Genomic DNA, 22,695 nt, shown 5'->3' with positions numbered 1-22,695 from the left:
CAGGTGTCCAGGCTGGTTCCAGCAGGTAGCTTGGCAAGGCTGGGGTGTGGGCACAGCGGCTGGAGGTGCGTTTGCATCTCGCCGTGCCCAGACTGATGAGTCCCGTTTGTAAGTCGCCGAGACCACGGAGCTTCCCCCACCCACCCACCTGCCGAGAAGCCCCGTGAAGTGAGAGGGCAAACTGGGTACAGGAGCAAGTAATTTGGTTGTGAATTGGCCAGCGTGATGCAGGTTGTCTTATCGCGACCCGGCGGCGAGGTGATTTGACAGCAATTCAGGCGGCAACCCCTGTATTTCCTCATTCTTTCATGATTTTGTTATCATGGGGAAGAGAGCCCTTTCTGATCTGCTTGATCTTTGTGATACGGTGAATACAAAAGTATTACAAAATGTGAGCATTAACATACACGTTTATTTTGTTTTGAACCTATCTTAGAAGTGCCAGAGGCATGCCTTCTTAGCAAGCAGGCAGTTGGCAAAAACCCTCTAGGTATCAGAGAGGCCGTGTGCTATAATTTTTCTAGAATAATAGTGTCAAACAAATGACAATAGAAAGCCTGTGAAACTGGCAGCCAGCTGGGCAAATTCTCATGTGTGACCCACAGAAACTGCAAGTGCCTGCGCAGAATATTTTGTCGGGGTCGGGGCTGCACCAGCCTGCTGCGTGTCTTGCCGTAGCTCCGGCCCCGTCGGCCGCCAGTCGCAGTGGCTCCGTTAAGTGAAGGGCTCAGACCCACGGCTGAGGGCAGTGCTAAGCGTGCCTTGTACTGGGAGGTATTGCCTGGGTAGTTAAATGCAGATCAATGATCCTTTTCAGCATTAATGGTAACAGGATATTATACAGCAATCCGCATCCACCTGAAATGATTATTAGTGCTTATTTTCAGATTCCATGAGGAGAAAAAAAAAAAAAAAGAAGATGATAGAGAGGGGTTCTGTGACCTGTGTCTCCTATGAGTTAGTTATTTCGTCCTTGAGTACTTGCCACTTCATGTTCTCTTGTTTGGATAACAGTCGGAGTATTAAGCACAGCTGTAATTTTCTTTTTGTTAATGGTATTCCACTTCCTGTGGCTCTTGCTCAGTTTCAGCTAATCCCATCTCAAACAAAGTCTTGATGAGCCAAGAAGGAGCTGGACTGAATCGAGGACCGAATCGTTGCTGAGTGTGGCTTTGGAGATGACCACATTATTATAATTCCTTGTGTCATCTAATCGCAAGGCTGTAAAACTGTTTCAAAAAGGTATTGTTTAGCATTGCCCTTCAACGTTTTGATCTGTCACAAATCCTTTTCTCTGGGATAGGGAGGTAAAAATTGCTCATGATTTACTGTAAGCCTGCTGGTGGTGATGCGATACTGTTTCTCGGACTGCGGGCTGCCCGACTCCTTTATTTAAGAGCAAAACAAAAGTACTAAGTAAGTGTCATTTATTCTGATAAAAAGAGACTCGGGGCTACTACCCAACTTTTTTCAGGGTACTCCACACGTTATTCATGAGAGATCTCTAGGATGACACCACGAACCCTTGCATTAGGAGGTGGAAGAACTCCCCCCACCTCTTAACCACCTGCAACAGCCTCCTGGCCCAGGGCTGCAGCCTGCTGCAGAGGGGTTGCGTTTTCTTTATCAGCAGCAAAAAGGCTGCCGGATTCGTTAGAGAAAACACGAACGAATAGCGATTACAAGTCAGTTTGTATCCAAATAAGACACGGGGCAAGCAGGCCCATTCGGCTGTATCCCAGTATGGTGAGGAGCGGGCCCAAAGCGGAGGTGGTGGGGCCTCAGCAAAGGGCCAGGGCAGCGCCTAGGGGCGAGCGGCTGGGTCTGGTGCCGGCACGTGGACTCGGCAGAGCCTCGTCAGTCACCCAGCCTGCTTTTTTAACGATGCAGGGGATTTTTTTGCTGCAAAAGGAAAACAACCCCCTGCCCAAGATAATGTATTTACATGTGTACAGTGAGGCAACTAAAACAGGAAATGTTTGACTGCCACAAGTAAGTATATAATGAGAAGTTCTTAATTAATGCCTGATTATCTTGAAGCAGTAATGAATCTGTAGTTCATTTTTTGTTTATTGGAACCAAAGTGATATATTTTGGAGATGATTAAGAGAAAGATGGTGCTTGCCTGATTCTTAAGGACACAAAATTTTCTATTCTTGGGCAATGTGGGTGTTGATTGAAGTACACTCTCATTCCCACTAGAGGGGGGTCCTCTCAGGCCAGGTTGTAATGTGTTTTGTGGTGGTTTTGGTTGTGTTTTTTTTGGAAGTCAGCATGAGAAAAGTATCACATTGTCCCACATCTTGTATCAGTACTTTACACTGTGTATCTTACAGTGTCAGCAGTTACTTGTCTCTTACTGATCGCTGCTGCATTTTACACAGAGGTGAAAACCGAGGGACTAATACGGTAATACACGAGTAAACACAGTAGTAACTAAGAATGCAGAGGGTGTTTTATCGCATCATCCTCAACGAGAGACAAGTATTTTATCACGACAGTGGTGTGATCGCTCTTGGAAAAGCATAAATGCCATTACCAGAACTGTTCAATAACGCTTTTTAAATCAGGATTACGATCTACACCAATAGCTGCACTCTGAACCGTTTTGTTGTCCCTGTGAGCGTTTACATTTCTAAGCAAAAATGAAAATATTTCTGCCTGTGAAAGAGACCACGGTGATGTATGCTACACCACCTTCAGCTTCTGGTTTACTGTTTGATGTCCCAGTTTGTTCCTCTTCTCAGTTCCTTGGTGAAAAGAAGGAGACCTGAGTCTTGCAAATGTGCTGCTTGTCACGTCACCTTCATGTGCATGTTTCAAACCGAGGGCAGCCACAAATGTCCCCTCGCCACTGAGTGAACAGGATCTCAATTAGCACAGCCCGTTTTTGACAGTGCCACCTTCCCACACAGTGACGGTCCCCTTGTGGTGAGGTGGCCTCCCCAGAGAAGAGACAAAGCCTGGAGCCCCAGCAAAGATCTGGCTGATCTTTGCGGGGTTTTCGTGCCATCCATGTTGGGGCCATCAGCACTGCTGGGGGCAGGAGGGGGTCTGAGAGGGAGCCAGTGGCACAGGTTCATGTTTTGGGGTCTGTGTGGTTATGGTAGCGAGATGTTTTACCAGAACAAACAGCCTGGTGAAAATGAACTCTCGGTTTGGATGGGTACCGCATTAACCCTAGCTGGGCTGCCTCTGAAACTGGAATTACTTGAGGATCCGAATAGGGCACTGTATTCTGACAAGCAATCATACTGCTATTTCCAATCCAGTGTCTGATTATTCTCTTTTTGGCCTTGGGCAAGTCACTTAACCCTCTGTCTGTTTCTTCATCTGTAAAATATATTATGGATATTTATCAGTCTCACCAGGACTGATTGTTTAATATTTATAAAGTGCCTAAAGGATTAGAAGCTTAATATAAGTAGCTAATACGTATCATTTCAGATTGATTTTATTTACTTGGATGGTTTTTTTCTACCTCCTATTGAATGAGATCCTCTTTTGTAGCCTCTTACTGCCATTCCTAATCAGCCGGACAGGTCACAATTGGGTAACTTCAGGTTCATTTTCTGCTTTTATTCTTCGTTCCTATAAATGCTTCATCTCCTCCTCCCTTTTTTAATTTAGAGATGAAGGGATACCATATGTTGCTAGATCATGACATAAATATATTTAAGTGCTGCCATCATTGTTAGTTTATCAGCCTTTCCATTATAAACCCTCTTGTTCAGGGGTTTATAACTCTGGCATTATAATGTGCTTCAGGCTGAAACTTGACATTCATTTTTTCCCTCTTGATTTGCTTTAAATCCTTCACTCTTCTTAAGTTAAACTGGAACTGGAGATTAGATACATTAGTTATAGTTATACTAGTTGTATAAATTATAATGCAGCAGTAGGCATTTTAAATAGGATGTAAATCAGAGAAATAGAGAATTTCCTAGTTGTTAAACTATGAGCCTGGGAGTAGAAATCTGGGATTCTTTTCATGAGCGTGTCCCTTGTTTGGCACATGACTGCTAAGAAATTATTTAACCTCTTTCTGCCTCACTCTTCTTGCTGTATATTGGGATTATGACATTTCCTACCTCACCGGTGTTATTGAGAAGCTTAATTAATTAGAATTCATAAAAGCGCTGAGATTCTCAGGTGAAAGGTGCTGATGTGTGAAGTATTTTTAAGGAGACTAATGAAAAAGCCAGCACACCTGCCTTTCTGTGCCTGTTGTCCCAGATTAACGTGTAGCAACTCCTGGAGCGGTGGGATACGCGGCGAGCAGCAAGGCGTTGGATTTGGGGCACCGCCAGGTCACTTAACACCTTGTTTTCCTCAGCCTTTCCAATGTGCACCGCATCTTGTGGCCTCGGCCTCTGCCTGGGCAGCCTTTCTTCCCTGAAATCCACAGATTTTAAAGGATTTGCTTTGCTCCAGGCAGGAGAGGGGCCCGTGAGTGAGGCCTGGGCTGCTGAGTTTGCTGACTGAGTTGTTCAGCCGATGCTGGAGCACCCGGCCTCGCCCGACAGTAACGAGAGGGGAAGAGCTCAGGTGCTGCCAGCCTTTTGTTTTAGAGGGAGACACCACAGCAGGAGATTCTGGTGGTGCTCGGGCAGCTTTTTGGTGTAGCCAAAACTCCCCTTGGAGATCAGTGTTGCAGCTGCAGTACAGCACATTTTGGGGCACCAACAGGTAGATGCTTTTTATAGCATTGAGGCTGAGAAACCTGGTCTGTGTTGTGAGTTTCTGAGTTTCCTCTCATGAAGATTTCTGTTGTCAGCTGTCAGTTCAGCATGTGCTGTCGTATGCAGGCTTTCCGAGGGTCGGTCCAGGCTGGTGTCTTCATTTGGAGAAGCCTGCTTTGCCTGGGCTGTGGTGCTGCGCTCAGGAGAGGTGGTTGGTAGTGGCTACATTTCAAATGATCTTTCTCCTTATAATTTCAGGTTGAAGTCTTGGCCTCCGAGGATGCTACATTTGGACACAAGGTGTGTAGTTTGATGGAGTTTTGTTCTATAGGTCCCTTCCGTTTAAATTGTTGGATGTGATGGTACAGAAGACGACAATTTTCAGCCCGAGAATTGAGGATCCCTGTTAATTACATCCACCAATTCAGAAACCTCCCCGAACGTGTGGTGTTCTGCAGAGGGCACACAGGCTGTCTGAGTCCTGTTATTCTGTGTAGAACATTTGAGCAAATCTTACTTGGGGAAGCCCGTGTGGAAGTATGGAACTTCAGTTTTGTAGTAACTTTTAAGACTGGAGCTGCCTCCGTGCTGGGTTTGTTCTTGTTTCGTAGATTTGCAGCTCAAAAATCCCAGTCGTTTCCTGCTTTGTAACAGTCTGTTGAGTAAGCCACTTTGTTCACGATCCTTTTTCACAGTGCATCGCAAATAGGACGTCTACATTGAGCAGCTGCATCACCCTGTGTTCAATTGTAGATCAATGTATGGCATACAGTATGCGTGTCGGAGAGATCATTTAGACCTGCTCTGCGAAATGGGTGGCAGTATCCTAGTTATTGCCTGAGTTTCTTTGGCCATCGAGCTTTACAGTGACAGCCACGGTTTTAATTAAGCACTAATAGCAGATGATTTTAGGAAAAGGCAGATTGTGTGTAGGCTACATCTATTTAGCTAGGAAGGGAGTGGGGAGGGGAGGGGAAGGAGGAGATTGTAGAAACAGTAGGCTAAATCATGACAATGAAGAGTTTCCTGCTGCTGAAGGCCCCCTTGCTGTGATACTACTGCAGGTGAGAAAATAATAGTCTATTACTACCGAGGTAAAAAAAATAAAATCAAAAGATGAAATAAGTTTTCCAAGTTTATACAGAATACAGTAAATAAAATTAACCCACAGAAAAAAAGCTTTAAAAGCATCTAAATATTCATGATGCCAGAATTTACAGTTGTGTCTGTATTGTACATTTTTATGTTGATATGTGATAAAGTGATTTAAATTATTAAAAAATGAAAAGAGCTACACCAGTATTATTTGAAGTATGTAACATATGGTAGTCTGCAGTACCTTCCTTTTTTTAACTTAATACCCAGCATTCATACAGGATATTCATTGAATATTTAATAAACCTGGAGGGTCAGCTCTTGTGAACTCATCTCCATAATCCTTCAGACTATAGGTAGGTAAACAGAAATATTACTGCAGATTATTGTAGCCAGTCACTCGCACAACTAAAACACCATGGAAGAGGCTTCTTGCTATTTTTCGTGTGGCTAAACTTGCAAGGTGTTTTTCAGTTTAGCAGTCATCTTGATGAACACCATTTAAAGTTCCTTTTTATTACCTAAAGTTTCAGGAATTTTCTGTTGCTAAGCTTTAATTTAACAAAACCAAATCAGTACCTTTGCCAGCTCTTAACTGTATCTTCCAGAGTCCCAGGCAAATTGTACCAAGAGGGTCTTGTTGCTCTCTTGAAGAAGTAGCCTTACATTATGTACTAAACTAGATATGTCATGTACTTTTTCTCAGTCAAGAAAAAAGGTAAATGTATCATTCCAAATTTGTTAATCTTGGAATCTATCTTGGCTGCCTACGTAGGCATCCTGTGAAAGCACTTTCTTTCCCGCTCTTCCTTAAACACTTCCTCTACTGTCTGTTGCAATGACACACAAATGTTAGCATCTCTGTTATGTTAGCAAATCAGTTGGTACAATCATGGGAAGTACATATAAGCACATATTTAAAGCACGTTTTTAAAAATTAAAAGTGTTTTTTAGTTTACAACTCAGAAAATAAGTTTGACAAATACCATGTAACATAGTTGAGGAGGATGTAAGGTTATAGTTTACGTAATTGTAATGCTTTCCTCAATACAGGTTTTCAGCCTGAATTTCCCTCCAGGTCTAATGCAGATTACTGGGGAGCTATCTTGATGGTTTGGGGCACGTGCTTCAGCTTCTAACATTTTAAGTCCCTTCTGTATGCGTAAGGAGAAGCATAATGTGTGGCAGAGGGTGACTCTTTTTTTGACTATATCCATTCCACCGACCCTTAAACGCTTATCGCTTAGTTTTAGGGTTGTTGACAGGCTGTGTTTCCTGTAGATACCGATTACTGTTAAAAAAAATAATAATTCTAAACTGCAGAAAGAACTTACAATGTTATCTGTTAGTCTTAAATTCTCCTTGTTTTTCATTTCATGGTAAATATGCATGCTGGCAGCGAATGGGGCCGTTTCCCAGGAAAACATGCTGAATGAGACAGCACAACATTGTTCAGTCTCACCATAGTTATCATCTGGGAAGGGAAGATCTGGATGATGCAGTCTTTTGAGTCTTTGATGCGGAGGATAAGCACATGTAGAAATCAGCTGCAGAGGGTCTTTGATGTAGGATATGCATTTTGATCAGGCAAAATATTTTTTATTTTAGCAAAGAAAATTAAAACAAAAGCCATTGTTTCACACTGTCAACAAACCCAGAGGAGAGGTACCTTGAAGTGCCAGAGCTTGTTTTTACTCTGCAAGCACAGAACAGGTGCAAATCACAGAGTGTTAGTAGTAGCCCTTCAAAATGTTCCCTCCGCCTCACTTTTTTAATAAGAAAGCAGTCTTCCCAAAACAAAGATAAAATAGACAATTTATTGGGATAAAAGTGATGTTTTTAATATCAACTTCTTTTTGTTGAAAGTGTAAGCAGTTTAAATAAAAGGTGTTGTTTGAGTATGAAGACTCAGAAATTCGATAGTGTTACTGTCCAAACCTTTCCTTTGGTTGAACGGTAGGAAGCAAAAGCATTCAGCTTCCTTTGCAGCTAATTGTGCAGAAGGGGTAAGCTGTTAGTGTGCTGTAATAGCATTTTGGAAGATGGAACACGTGGCATTCGGTTTTATTTATACATGCGTTTGTGTGTGTGTTTGTATGCGTGTTTGATCCTTAAAGGAAAAAAAAAATCCAGCTTTTGACTGATCTTTCAGCTTCAGTATTTAGAGTGGCTGTGATGTGCATGGCTGTTTATGGAGAGACGTGGGGGAAATGACCACCCAGCAGGTCATGGACAGGTGGTAGGGTGATGTGGGGCAGGCCTAACGGTTGGGCACGGTTCATTCAGCTTCTGCTGACTGCCAGCTTATGCGTACAGGAAGTTTCTTCGAACCCAGAGCTGCGGAGAAACTCAGGTAGAATAAGAGTGACTGGATGGAGCAGTATCTGCCTGGGTCTGCAGTCAGCACGCAAGAATGTATTTAAAAGTTGGAAGCCCTTTCAGTCCCGTTAATCTTATTAGAGCCTAATGATGACATGTAAAATGCTAACAGTACCGATTTATTTTGTGTTGGTTTTAGCTGGAATAGGAGGACAGATTTTAGCAGATGGGACCAGTGCTCCCAGATGGCAGAGAAAATTAGGAGGGATACAAAGATGTGAAAAAGAAAAGAGGATAAAGAATAAGGTGCACAGAGCAGAAATAAGAGGTAAAAGGTTTAACCGTTGAGAACGACGCCAATACAAACACCAAGGCAATGGACAAATGAAAATACCTGTGTCTGAGTTTTTTAAATCCTGAGATTTAGACGCTCAGTTCTCATCAGAACATTTTAATCCCTCAGTTAGAATGGAAAACCTGAGTCTGAGAGGTTGGTCGTGATGCAAAGATTTAATCCACACCTTGTTGTAGGAGTCTCACGTTGGCATCGGTTGGCGTGGCAGTGTGGAAAGCCGGCGGTACGTGCTCCAGGTGGGCTAAAATCGATGTCTGGCCCTACCTGGGGAAGGAGATGCCGGGCTGTTCTCCAGTCGGAGCTCAGTTCCCTGTCCTCTTCCCCTCCCTTTCCCCACGGCTTTTGCTGTCAGCACCGACCTGACCCAAATCTGGCCGGGTAACAGCAGCTTGGCCCAGCCCGGGAGGGCGATGCCGCCTCTCCCACGCGTCCCGGCCTCTCGGTGGAGGCGCCGGCCGCCCGTGGGTGCTGCAGCCCTTGGTCAGAGCCTGCAGCCGTCCCCGCGTGGCGTGGCAGTGCTGCGGGGCGCCGTGCTGGTGGCAGCCCAGCGGCGACATGTCGGGAGGCTCGCGACTCGGGGCGAGGGGAAGGGAGCCGCCGATGCTCCCGCAGCGGGGGAGCTCCAGCCAGAACAGGGCGCTCGTGTTTGGTCGCCGGCTTTAATCCTTCCATTGTGTGTGCTTTTAAGCTGCGTTGTGATGTAATTGGCTTAATCATTACTATTATGTCGCTCCGCGCAAGTTGGGATTGTAATTTGACATATGGAAATAAACGGCGACTGGATTAGCCATTCGCAGGTGTCATTTAAAAGCAGGGGCAGGCGAGAAAGCCTTGCCTGTTTTGCAAGGGGGGTGTTGCTGCCGTGCGGAGGCACAATTATCTGCAGCACTGCGTCTGGCGCCGTCTTGAAGTCGGAGCCAGCTTCACCTGGTCGCTTCTGGGGCCGCGCTGCTGGGCTCGAGGAACCAGGATCCCGTTCCCGATGGACACGCTCGCTGGCGGAGGGATTTTGCGTTTCCTTCGGAGAAGACAAGTACAGGAGGAAAGATTTCTCTTCGACAGGGAAATCCATGCCATGGAGCCACCATTCTGTTAAAGAAATGCAATAAGGGTGGCATTTCTGACGTGGCTGTGTCAGCGCCGTGGAGCTGTCGGCATTGCTCGTGGAAGTGGCCGGATTTTGGTTCTGTGACGCAGCAGAAAGCGATGACCTCATCTCCATAATTTAATAACTCCGGAAGTTGTTGAGGGAGGCTGCTCCTAAGTCTTTTCAAATATCTGCTGCCGGGATGCATTTTTTTAGTGCTTTCTCTCTGACACGGGATATACAATTTTAAGAATCACGTGTGCTCAGGACTGAAACCTCTTCTTTGCTCCCAACCATGCTACTTTTACTTGAGTTCACTAAGCTTTCATTTTTTATTTTTTTCTTCCCTCCACCTTGCAAACGATGCTGTACTGCAATACTCAGCACATCACAGTGCATCTTCTGTAGCCTGCTTATTCTCACAGCCCCAGCTACCAGAAGTTCAAATCCCGAGGGGAAATTCAGCTGCGCGGTGTAGCTACGTGTCAGCTTCCTGGTTTGAAGCGTAGGACACCAAAGAGAATACATTTAGTGGCTGACTGTGAGTTATGACTGTGCAAATCTAGAAGGAAACTGTTGTTCTAACGGTATCCATAATACGGAAGCCTTGAGCTGCGAGATGGAGTAGAGATGCCATTTGAGAAAATTGAGAAAATGTGTTCTCGAGAGATTTTCGTGTTTGTTAATTTTTCTGTTTTTATTTTCGGAGATTTGTACTAGATCGATTGGCACAAAATAGCACTTAATTCTTGGAAAGAAGGAGGAAAGAAGCTATTCAAGGAGAAGAAAAAGTAGGCATAAAAATTGTTTTCTTTTTAATGCTTGCCTTGTTTAAGACGGCTTTCTTTTGTTGAAGTCTCTAAGCAGCCTCTGCTTCTGCCATCTGGTGGTTGCTTCTAAAAGTTGCATCTTCAAAGCCAAATTAAATTGTTTTAAAGCCAATTAATCCTTTTCAGAAGAGGATGTTTTCGAGTGTCTGAATTATCTCTGTCTTGATATGTTGACACTTGGAGTGTCTATGTGTGTGTTTAGTATATAGGAAAATACAGAGAAATGAGCCCTCATTTACATCTGTCTGTGCACTGTTGACTTAGGTAGGAATCCGGGGCTTGTAAATAAGTTTTTGGATTTGTTTCAGCTCAGAAAGAATAGATGTTCATACTAGCCTCCAGTAACTTCTGTTTCGCTGCTCAGAGCAAAATTAGGATTACATGTTTCACCAGTTCTGTTGCTGCTGTCTTCTTTGTGGAGTCGTGTTATCTGAGGTGTTCAGAGATGACTAAAAGGATTTCCCAGCCTTCTTTCTTTGAGCCATTTTAAAGCTGTGTTTTAGGATTGCTGAAGCCTTCTGAGTGCCCTTTGTGCCAGCTGATTTCTAAGAGGAGAGAAGGGCACCTTAGCGGGGAATATGGTGCTCTTTGGACACGCTCTTTTAGGATTCTCAGCGGGGCTCAGGGACCCCTTACAGATGTGCCAAAGCGGTTTGCAATAGTTACGGCTAAGTGAGTAGCAGTGACTTCAGCATGTTTCTGCCCGGACCTATGCGTATCACTGCTGGGGTATTCAGGGCAACCCGAGAAAACTCGGGGCTGAGTGATGGCGATCGTGTTCTGGAAACTTCACCTGCGTAATCAGTAGTTCCTAATGTTTGGGAATTTCAGCCTCAGGATTTTTTTTTCCAATTTGCTCTATAGAAGTGAAGGGGCAATAGCAAAAGATTTGGCAGATGGAGGGGAACGTAGAGCACTCGGTCCTGTAACCGTGGTCCAGCTTCATCCTGAGGGCTGTAGAGGAAGAGTGTGCGCAACCACTTTGCGTGGAGGATGGAGTCGGAGCAAGAGTCCGGTACCCCATCAAAATCCTCTCCAGACAGCTCCTGTATGTTGTAGTGCCCTGCTCCTCACAGACAGCCCCACCTCCAGTATGTGGAGGATTTTAAAGCTCTATTGGAGGATACGGAAAAAAGTGAGGTTTTACTGGCTCATCACGCAGTGGTGGTGGATCTGGACAACTGCAAAACAACCTTGCACGAGGAAGAGAAGATGGAACGATACACAGTAGAGGAAAGAAAGCCACGTTAGCTGGGAACCCCCAAATGTGGAAATGTCAAGGTGCAGTGGATAAATGGCACAGCAGCAGCTGGCTCTTTGCTCCCTGCGCTCTCTCTCCCAGTCAGTGACGCTGGCTGTGCACGCACTCCCACACTGCAGTCTCAGGGAAGTCGAGGCAAGGCTTTAGGGAGGAACTGCCTCCTGTGGCAGTGTCCCCATGAGGGGACAGCATGCTGGGCTTTTTCCTAGATATATTCCCTTGTTTCTTCTGCTAGACGTCTCTCCAGTGACCCAAAATACTGATAAATATATGCTTAATGCTCCTTTTCAGTGTGAAGCAGCTACTGATGCTTGCAGAATAAATACTGGCGGCCTCGGGGTTAGGCTTGGGCAGCTGGCATGGGGATGTGGAAGTGCTTTGCTTTCCAAAAGCTCCTCTGAGCGCACTGTGGAGGGCTGGTGTGAGCAGAGCTGGTGAGCATCACCCCCGTCTCCGAGTCCTCAAAACTTGCTGTTGTGTGGTTTGCCATCAGCTGGGAACTAGCGCTAAAAAATAAATAAATAAATAAACTGCTGGCTTTCTTCCTGTATCATCTCTACTTTAAGAACAGGAACATGATGAGCAGCCATCGCCAACAATGCTGCATAGTTTGTATTACCAAGATGTGGCTGGGACCACGCGTGGCTTTTTGGTGGAAGCTGAAAGCTGCCACTGCCCTTCGGAGAGTCCGAGGGGTCAGCAACTGGCACGCAGCTTTCCTAAACACACGTGTATGCGTCTCGGGACATTGCTCAGTTTTTCCTGAAGCGACGTCTGCAACTATTTATGCCTTTCTGATGACGTGTGTCCCCCTTCCGTCAGTATTTCTGCTGCGTTTCTGCGCTGACTTAAGCCGACGCTTTGTTTAAACGTGCTGCCGCAGCCCCTGACCAGCCAGCGCTCGTGGCAGCGCCGGCTCGTGCCTCCGTCCGCCTCCTTCGGTCCTGTCTCGACGAGCTGCTCTGCGACGTGCACGGTGGGTTAGCCCTTTGCCAGGCTCTGTAGAAACGCCCCAAAAGCACAGCATCTGACGCTCTTCTCCTGATGCGAACGCACGTCAGCTTGAGGATCTGGCTGAACCCACCATTTCACATCAGTCCCTACAGTGCAGCAATGAGAATTACCAACACCAAAAAAAGGGGGAAGGGGGATTTATTTGCTCAGTCTTTCCTCTGTTACTCTACACTTTTCATTGGTGGGGTGCTGAGACCTCGCAGCCCCACGTTCCTCGCCTAGTTTGCCAGCATTTAGCTCAGCTTTCTGTTCCTGGTAGTTTGCAGCTGAACTGCAGGCTGTTAAATTGTAACCAGGATGCTGTCAGTGCGATAGCGCGGGCCCTTTGCAGTCCTGTGTGGCCCGTTTGATTTATATGGCTGTTTTGAACTTTGAGGGAATATCAGATTTACCGAGAACTCATCTGACAACTGGAACGCAGTGCTTGCTTGTAAATACCTGCAAATTTTAAATAAATGTTTAGGCAGGTGGTCTCTTTGTTTGGGGGTGGGAAGAGGGCAGGACAGAGCGCTTGCAAATACCTTGCTGTTCTTTCTTGATTAGGAGAGCGGGTTAGACCAGATTTCTTTTTTCTTCTGCAAATGTCTCCCTGACTGCATAACTGGTGCGACCAGAACTGCTGCCCGGAGCAAGGAACCCCACCTTCGTGCAGGAAGCCTGCTCCTGTTGGTATTGCGACTAAAAACCACGACAACAAAGAAACCGCAACTTTTTTAATTTCCCTGCTGTTCATTCTTTTGTTTTTTTGGACGGTATTTCTTTTCAACAGCATGAAACAGGAATTCACATATAGAAGGATTCAGATTTTGTGCGATGTGGCTGCTTACGCTGATTGCATAGTCAGCTTGTTAAAACTAATACTAGGTTTGAAGAGCAGAAATTGCAGAGAGGAACGTGAGAAAGTTGTTGGGTAGACAGATGTGATTTAGGATTTAATTTCCCTTTTTTCTGAGATGAGGTCAGGTGTGTATCATGCTTCAGAACTGTACTGTGCGTGAAAAAGTACTGGTGACATGCCATGGATTTCACAGAGGACGAAACAATGACAATACTGCATAAGCTTGAGTTTCAGCTGAACATACATTTCCTTTGCAAAAAGATCATTTAGTAACTTCGAAGTTTCTATTATTCCATTTTTTTTTGTTTGGTTTTGGTTTGGCTTTGTTTTTTAAGAAATTCTTCGTGTGAGACAGGGTTTTCTAGCGAATTAGGGATTTTGATGAATAATTGTATTGGGTTCGAATGACACTGGGAGATCTTGTTTTTCAAGGTCATTTCTTTGGTTTTCTTGGTGAGCGGTGAATTATATTGGATCATAATAATGTATTTTCGTTATATAGGAGGATCAAAATTACACATGGTTCAGGCATAATTTCCATACTATTGCAATACTTGTAATTGCTTACTATATGCATGTAACCAGTTGTGATACATTTCTAGTGTAATAATCTTTCTGTGTGTTTTGCAATTCTACTACAGAATCCTTGATGCTACCTGAAACAGAAAGCAGACAGATTTATAGTCTCTGTAGTAAAACTTGCCTTAACATTTTAATCTGGAGCACAATAAGCATCATCCCTGCCGTTCAATTTAATGTGACTCTGTTTTCATTCCACCAGCTGATTCCCCCCCACCCCTTTATCAAGATATATTTGAATCTTCCCGAGCCTTCTGTGAAACTTCGCGCAGTATTATTCCTCGTGTCAGAACAGATGAACTGATTACCCTGTAAATGTAACCTATATCTAGAGTGGTTTTACAACTCTAATCCTTGTGCAAGGGCTGTGCTCCGGTGGAGGGATGTACGCCTCGGAAACACTTGTGAGAACAGAGTCAGAATATGTACTAATTTAAAAATTAATAAAGGTATTTTGAGAAATGTCTAACTGCTGTTTATGAAGGCAAGCAATGAAGTGAATCGTGTGGAACTGGCTTTTGTAGCAACTAAGTGACTAAATATCATTATAGCACATATGATTGCATGCAAAAGCTTTACAGTAATGTAGCTATGGGTGTTTATATGGTTATTAACTCTTAGTTTTTAGCTGTAGTGTGTGCAGAATGCTGCCAAGGTCACAGTTGTTAAGCTGCCCCAAGTACTGCTGAGGAAGGAATTATGTTAGCTAAAGCTTTTTTTTTTTTTAAGTAAAATCTTTTTTTTTTTTTTTTTTAACCAATAATGTTGTGGAAGAGGATCTTGAAGGAGAAATTTGGGGACACCGTGCTTGGAAATGGCATGAAATCCAGGAAATTAAGAAGCATTAGAACTGATATCTTTGGTGGAATAAATGTTGCAGGCAGTCATGATACTCTTAGGATCCTGTGTGCTGCCAGGCTTAGTTATGCAAAGGTTTGAAAGTGAGAAGAAGTTTAAACTTGATACAGTGAGCAAGGGGAAAGCTAATGGAGCACATTAAAAATGCAAGCTGACCTAGATATGCTGTTGAATGGTACCATGTGGCGTGCAGCTTTATATGGCAGGCTGCAGTGTCTTGTTCACCAGAATAAAGGTAAAACAGCTGAAAATATGGCACTGGTTACAAATCCAACAACAAGATTTAAGAATTGGGCCATTCCATTCTGGTTTGTAGGTGATGTTATGAAAAACACCACTATTAGAGCTTTTTACTATGAAAGCAGCTATTGATTTCTGTTAAGTGTATGCAATGTGTGTTTAAAAAAAAATCTACAGAAATTACGTCGGGGGAATGATTAATGTGCATGCCCCATAGCCACAAGTGTGTCTACTTTCTATTCAATCTAAACTACACGTACACAGAGCCCCGAAAGATGTAAGAAAAATTAGTATTATGTTAAGAGTTGGTTGATGGGAGCTAAATGTTGAAATTCTTTCTTTCTGGAATGTGATGATATAGGAAAGGGTAGCAGAATCTGGCCATTAATTTTATGGTACTTTTAATTTCAGATTAACTTTGAAGAACTATTTGAAGAGATGTCAAAGTATCAGAAAATGTTAATATGATATTATTTTTTCAGATAATGGATATTAAAATAGCTTTTAGCTGCTCTTTGAAACTTGATGGAAAATAATTCCTTTTGGTATTTAGACAGTTTCAACTTCAAATGATTATCTTAGCTTATTGATAAATAGCAAAAAATAAAAAGCTTACAGAGAAAAGGTTGACCTTCTTTCTCACTCCCCCTTGCACCTCCCTCAGCCTCCACTGAAGCTGTATGAATGCCAGTATATATGAGTGGGATATTACGTATTTTTATAGGACTAGGAGGTTTAAAATGTGTGTTTTTTTTCTCTAGGTCTGTAAGTTATGTGTTTTCATAATAACAATAATAATAAAAAAGGCTTGCATGTACCTGTGATGCATTTGATTCCTCCCTGCAGTGACTCATTGTGGATCTCTCTTACAGCTAAGTGCTTGTTCCTTGTGATCAGAGGAAAATGCTACACACCTTCTGCTTCGTGCCTATTAAATTCAAGCTTCTATTGTAGGCAGCATTACACAGATATCTTTGAGAATTAAAGGGGAAAAAAATCAAGAACAGTAGCTGAATTGAAAATTTCAAAAGCCACTTTGTTCCCCCTCAACCCTAATGTCGATTCTTAATGCATTTCTGTTTTCATGCTTTCCTCTTCCAAATTTACAAATTTTTCTTCCTTCCTGTTCAGAGCAACTGTTTTTGGTACCCTATTGAAATTAGTGAACATAATGGTGATTGTTTTTTTTCTCTCCAAATGAACTTAAATGATGGATACCAACCTTTTTAATCTCATCATATTAAGCAGAACATACAGTTCTTATATCCAGACCAGTATTTTGAAATGAAGAGGGGACTGTTTTCTCCTTTTTGTTACCTTTTTCCCCCTCACCTTTTTCATTCCCTTAGGGAATGGTCTGGAGAACAAAGTGTCCATGTTCCTTGAAATAGAAATAGAATGATCCATTCATAATTTAGTGATCTATTTCTGTTTGGCAAAGTTAAGCGCATGCTTAACTTCAGGTCTGTGATTACATCTCAATGACTTCAGTATGACTTAAATGCTTTGCAAAACTGTGGCTTTTCCCATCTCACCATCCTACCATTGCTTCTGTCTCATTGCTCGTCTTTTTTTTTTTTTTTTTTTCCTCTTCTGCTGCACTGCAAGTTGACTGTGCTTAGTGTCAGCAGTTTATGTTCTGCATGTTTAATGAAGGCCATGGCTCAGCTCAGCATAGCCCTTCCCCTTACACTAACAGAATTTTGATAAATGAGATTTCCTCGTGTGGAGAGCTGAGAATGGGCTTTGACGGGAAAAGGCAGGGCATGAAATCAGCAGGTGTCAGGGTGTGCAAATTATGGCCATTTAAAAACAAAAACGAAATAAAGAGCTTGCTATGACCAACCATCTTAAAAATGTGTATCTTCCAGTGAAGCAAAAAAAAAGATTTAACAATATACTAGCAAAGCAAAAGCAAATTCAGTAAGTGGTAATCTGAATCAACATATTTCTACCTTCCTTTTTGCTCCGTATTCCCCATGCCTGCCACCGTAATAGTCAGAGTATGCTATACAAGCAATTGGATGGCAGTAATCATTGCTGAATTTAGCACATGGAAATACATTTCAGTTGTTTTATATCCTGTGCTGATCTAAACTATTAGAAATTCTCTATTTTATGCCCACTCAAACTGTTGACTGTGGTAGAATAACATCTAGTTGCACAGATGAAAAGAAACTGCCAGCAGATATTGCTAGAAACCTTTTCAACTAAGGTACATTCCTGTGGTCCTTCTCCCTTTTTCAATTCTGTTTTCATTTTTCTGATACTGCTTACTACATCCTCCCTCTCTGCACCAGCCCCCCCCACCGCCCTCCCCAGCTCTTTCAGTCTTTCTCCTTCATGCAGATTTAGCTTGTTCCGTGACCGGTCTCCTATTCAGAGTATATTGCTGTGTAATTTGAAAAAACAATCTTTTAGCCTGCTTGCATGTGCCAGTGGAGTTATTGGATTGTTCAAATAATGCAGACCTCTTCAATTGAGATTATAATCTGACACAAGTGATTGAAGGCTGGAAATGGATACTGCAGCCCTAAAACTGGAGCTATTTTATTACCTTATGTAACGTTTCGTAAAGGTTTCTGTGACTGGAATGAATTAGGAATGAATTGTTTTTATTGGAGAGATGAAGAGAAAGGACAGTTGGTATGGTTATAATAATTAATAAATAACACAGTTAATTACTGTGCTGGCTCTCCAGTATGTTCAGAGATTAATTTAAATCAATTTGTGCTTGTTTCTATTAAAATACTCAAAAATGTATTTTTACGCAAATATATGTGAACGTACATCCTCAGAGCTGTGTATTTTTATACATGTATCTATGTATACTTTTATTTCCTGTGTATTTATATTTAGTTGTTTAGTTTCTCTTTCTTGGCAGGCTCTTTGAATGGATTGAAGGCAGGGGGATAATTGCCGATCCCGCAGCATTTTCTGTGCCGGTTCATGCCGTAGCTGTGCACTGAGTCCTCCCGTAAGGAGTTTCAGAGCAGCACAGAGGAGGCCACGGCACAGCCTGGGTGTGAGGTGGTTGCTCGGTGCTCCAGCACCGCCGGGCCTTGGCACGCTTGGTTTTGTGGTTTTCCTGGTTTTGGTGCTGAAACAGAGGGGTACAAAGCGGTACGAGTGGCATTATCGTTAGGCACATGTGTACATGGCATGGCACCGGTCCGGTTGGTGTTTCAGGCCCCTCTGGATGTGCAGGGCTATGCGATTTGTGAATGACTCACCCCGCTAGCTTTAGTGGGAGTTGGTGCCATTTGAAGTCACTGGTGTACTGCTGGGGCTGGCTCCGGTCACCCTTTTCTGTGACACCTCATGATAGCCGAAGATGGCCCCCGGGCTTGGTGGGCCCCTCGGCAGAAGGCAGCTGTGGTTGCCTCGTGCCTGAGGCGAGGTGGCCACACGCCCTGCGGTGGGAGCAGCTCCATCTGCAGGGCCCGTCCTTACTGAAATTGTGGTAAAATGGCTTTTCTACACCACAGGCCTGACTTCTGTGGGATTGTGAGCCGGGACTTGAACACACGCAACAAAATCTTCAGTCCAGCAGAGGGTTGCTTCAGAAGGGTGTAATGCATCCCTTCTGCAGCTATTCCTAGAATATTAGATGACCTTGCGATATAATTACGAGTAATTAAGAACAACCGTTTGTATGTTGTCATGTGGTTCCTTTTCTTTTTTTTTTCTGCTGCACCTACAGCCACAGCTCCTCTGTGGTGGTGCTAACGGTGATCCCATGGTGTTGTACCACACGCGGGGCAGGGTCGGCAGCTGGGTGAGGATGAGGGTCCTTGGGCCCTGCCGAGGCGGCCTTGTCGCAGACATTTGGTGAATGCAAGCAGAGGGTAATTTTTCTGACTTTCTTACGTCCTTAGCTGGCTGCTGTTTCACTCAGTTTTGTGGGCTTCAGTGATTTTTGTCTGATGACCAGCTAGTGTACCTAGCTTGTGTTGTCCTTGCTTTGGGCCTCCAGTTTCCTCTTTTCAAACAGAGCCTCAAAGCAGTGTGCTCCAGCTTGGCCCTAAATATGTGACCCTAAATATGAGGCCCTAATCCCCTCAGTTGGAGGGGCTTTTCAAATATAGAAACTTATGGGGAGCCAGAAGTCTCTCCGGATTTGGGGGGCCGTGGCATGCGAAATTTGAAAAGGACTTTTGGTGAGGCCCAGATAATTGCTATACTTACAAGAGAAGAAAGGTTAGCGTTCTGTTTTTTCCTATTGGCACATATTTAAGGTTAAAAGGAAAAAAAAAAAAGCCTCCGAGATCAGTACAGATTTCCAGATCTTTCTCCTGGTTAAAATTGTCTCTTCTTATTTTAGTCTTGCACTTCCAATTTTGCTCTGCAAAGTTATTTGAGTTCAGCGTGTTCTAATTTAGAAGTGAAAGATGTTTTTTGCTACACTGAAATACGTGTGGTCATCTGAGTGCAGTCTCCTTGCATACTTCAGCAGACTTGGATTGTCTCACCCAGGGCTTGCTGCCCTTAAGGCTCATCTCTTTTCCGTATTTTGGTACAGAGATGAAAGGAGCAGAGGAGGGCTGGTGTTGGATGCAAGTTTGTTGTCATGATCTTTGATTTATGCCCATATCTAGATGTAGAATATCTTACGCCTAAATATTTTAGTAACTTAAAGGAAGGAGATGTGAAATAATGTGTTTTTTTCTAAATGTAATTTTCCAAATGCCAACAAGCTCAGTACATTCTGGGACACGTAACCTCAAAGCGCAGAGAGTTTAAGTGAGCCACTCATCTATTTAAATTGATCAAACACCAGTCAGTAGATTGAAGTGTACATATTTGCATATGTACGCTCGTATGTGATACTTGGTCTAAAAGAGGGTGGATTTGCTTTGCTGGAAAGACATCCAGTAAAAGCAAAATACGACCGTTTTGACATCTGGGCTAATCAACTTAAGAGCAGGTTGCCTTCTGTAATTGTTTTTGACCCTTTGTCATTTTATTAATAAAAAAATAATTTTAAAGGGTTGTTTCTATAATGTTTTTTCCCCTTTGTTTTTTTTTTTAATGGTACCCCAAAATAACAAGAAATAGTTTGTCTATTCGCATTTCAAAGTCACAGCTCCCCAACTGTACGCTAAAGTTTGTGCAATGAAATGTACGTGCAGAAGCTAAGTTGGTTTTCTGTTAATTTTCTGACTTCTTTATGCATATACTCTCAATTTTTATGCTTTCACTGAGAAGATCTTGCAAAAGACTTATGTATATAAAGTTCTGCCTGCCTAGCTGTTGAGCTGTATGTGTGCAAGCTGAAGAAACAAAACCAAAGACTTTCTGTACCTTGGGTCCATTTTGTACCGACTGGTGCTTGTCTCAGTCCCAAAGCTGGCACGTGCTATTGTTGGAGCAAAGAAGAAAAGTTCTTGGTCTTGAGTCATTCTGCAACAACAGAAAGACAGCTCTTTTTTTTTTTTTTTTGATGTATTTTTAAGTGCAGTTTGAAGGTTAGTTTGACATTTGAAGTATATTCAAAATCTGCACATAGGATTTCTGGGATTCAAAAATGCTTCACTTTCTAATTATTATTTATATTTCTCTAGTACATCGCCATCAAGGAATTACTATTAAAGGAATTAAAAATGGTTTATATTCTTAAATAAATACAATGTTGCAAATCAGAAAGCAAGCAATATTTTAGAGGAGAAGCGGTTTTAAAAGGGACCTGCATTAGCATTTTTTGTTCTGTAGTTGTATATCATCTTCACTAAAAAAAATACTTGTTAATATCTAGAACCAGTTTGCAAGGAAATTGTAAAGTAGCTCATGTGACGAGTATATGTCTGATTCCAAAATGTTATCCTGACATTTCTCTGGGCTTTGGAATGTTTTTCAGAGAGGAGGCCACGAACAGTTTTTAACGATTCCATCCAGAGAAAGCATTTGTTGTGACTGTTCCTTGAATTCAGTTACTTTATTGATTTTCCTAATTTCTTTAGCATTGTTTATAAAAGAAAACAGAAATTTTGCTAACCTTGCTTTAAGAAGATGTAGGTTACTTAATAATATGGATTTTGAAAGTCCTAGATAACCAAAGATTAGATCATTTCCTTGATAGCATATGTATACTAAATGAAAGAACCACATGTGCCTGCTTTGCCCTTTCATTCATGCACAAATAGGGGATGACAAGAGCTACATGTAGAATGGGCTGCAGAGACCTCAAAACAACTATATTTTCCCTTTGATGGCAAATGCTGTTACTTTTGTATCCCCATGTCATTGGTGTGGCTGTGGTGAAAGAGCCATGGAAAAAATGAGGCATTTTTTCTGGTAACAGTAGAAGACAGCTAGCAGAGAAATCTTCCAAATTGCAAGAGGTTCCTGTTGTTTCCGACCTTCCTCTCATGTTGGATGATTTGGGGACATGAATGCATGTCAATCCCCCCCAAGAAAGAAGGAGCAGGAACATTTGTCAAATTCACAGTGGGAAAACAAAATCCTAGCGAATGAATTTGTGCTCCCAGCATTGTCTCACTGGTTCTGTTTCACTCCGGAAAAGTAGTGGCTGAGTGTTGCTTTGACGTTACATCTACGCAGTTTATCAAAGCTTATGGGATTTTTGCTTGGGTTACAGAAGGCTCATTAGTCGTCAAGTCAATTGAACATAGGTCATAATTATTACACTATTAGAGCATTCTTGAAAAAGATAAATAAGCACCAGGGTCGTAAGATCTGTTGGAAGAAAAGGAAGAAATGTATTTTGAGAAAAATTGCGGTATTTTAACATTTCTCAGGTCTACAAAACAAATGCGAACCTGACTTTCAAATGAATTATAGCACTACGATAATCATAAAAGTTCAGTGATAAAGGGATGCTGCTGCCTCCCTTGCTAAACAGAAGCCAGTGCAGTTGAGGAGGAAGGAACTGTATTTATTCTGTTCCTCTAGGGCCATCCGTAGAGAGGATGCGAAGAATTTGCACCCAGGAGAGAATTGCTCTGCTACCAGCACCTTTGCAAATCCACACGCGTCAGCAGTCATTAAATTCTAGTTGGAGTCATAGGTTATGGTCCTCTACTAAAATCTTCCACCTAAGAACACATCTTCCCATCAGCCTGTGGATTTATCTTGCGTGCCTTTTCTGCAGAGCAGTCTTTTGCACTCAAACACCACAGTGATGCCTACTACCAGCAGAATGGTGTTCAGAGAAGCAAAGACTAATTTACAGAATTCCTTGTCATTGCTGTAGAGCTGAGATGGGTGATGCACTCTATTTTACTCATATTTTTTTCCCCCAAGCTTGCTTCTCTGACTACAGTGCTGTATAGCTTATGTCTCTGTGTTTTTATAGTTTGGCAGACAAGCATTGTCCAAAAGTACGAGAATGTATCTCATAATGCGCAAGGCAGCTGCAGCATGTCACATTTGCACTTTTTAAACCTCAACACAGAAATCCCCTTGCTGGATAGAAATTTGCATGCAGCTTGAAGGCATTAAAATACTGCATCTCTAGGAAGTCTTGGTGGAACGTGATCCATTTGTTGCTTACAGAATCGTGGTCTTGGGTGAAAGG

At 42.9% G+C, this 22,695-nt stretch overlaps 1 protein-coding gene across 8 annotated transcripts in view; it reads left to right on the top strand.

The window, feature by feature from the left end:
- ARID1B (AT-rich interaction domain 1B) overlaps nucleotides 1–22,695 on the top strand; it is a 325,904-nt gene that overhangs the window by 174,179 nt on the left and 129,030 nt on the right. For 4 of the 8 annotated variants that reach the window (XM_040553588.1, XM_040553585.1, XM_040553583.1 and 1 more), the window contains exon 5: nucleotides 4,941–4,982. The exons of the other annotated variants lie outside the window; for them this stretch is intronic. In XM_040553588.1, coding sequence (XP_040409522.1) covers nucleotides 4,941–4,982 — 42 coding nt within the window. The remainder of the gene's footprint in view (nucleotides 1–4,940; nucleotides 4,983–22,695) is intronic. 8 annotated transcript variants of the gene reach the window in all.

This window comes from Cygnus olor, chromosome 3 (assembly GCF_009769625.2).
Source record: "Cygnus olor isolate bCygOlo1 chromosome 3, bCygOlo1.pri.v2, whole genome shotgun sequence".
Lineage (NCBI taxonomy): Eukaryota > Metazoa > Chordata > Aves > Anseriformes > Anatidae > Cygnus > Cygnus olor.
This window is presented reverse-complemented; position numbering and strand designations above follow the sequence as displayed.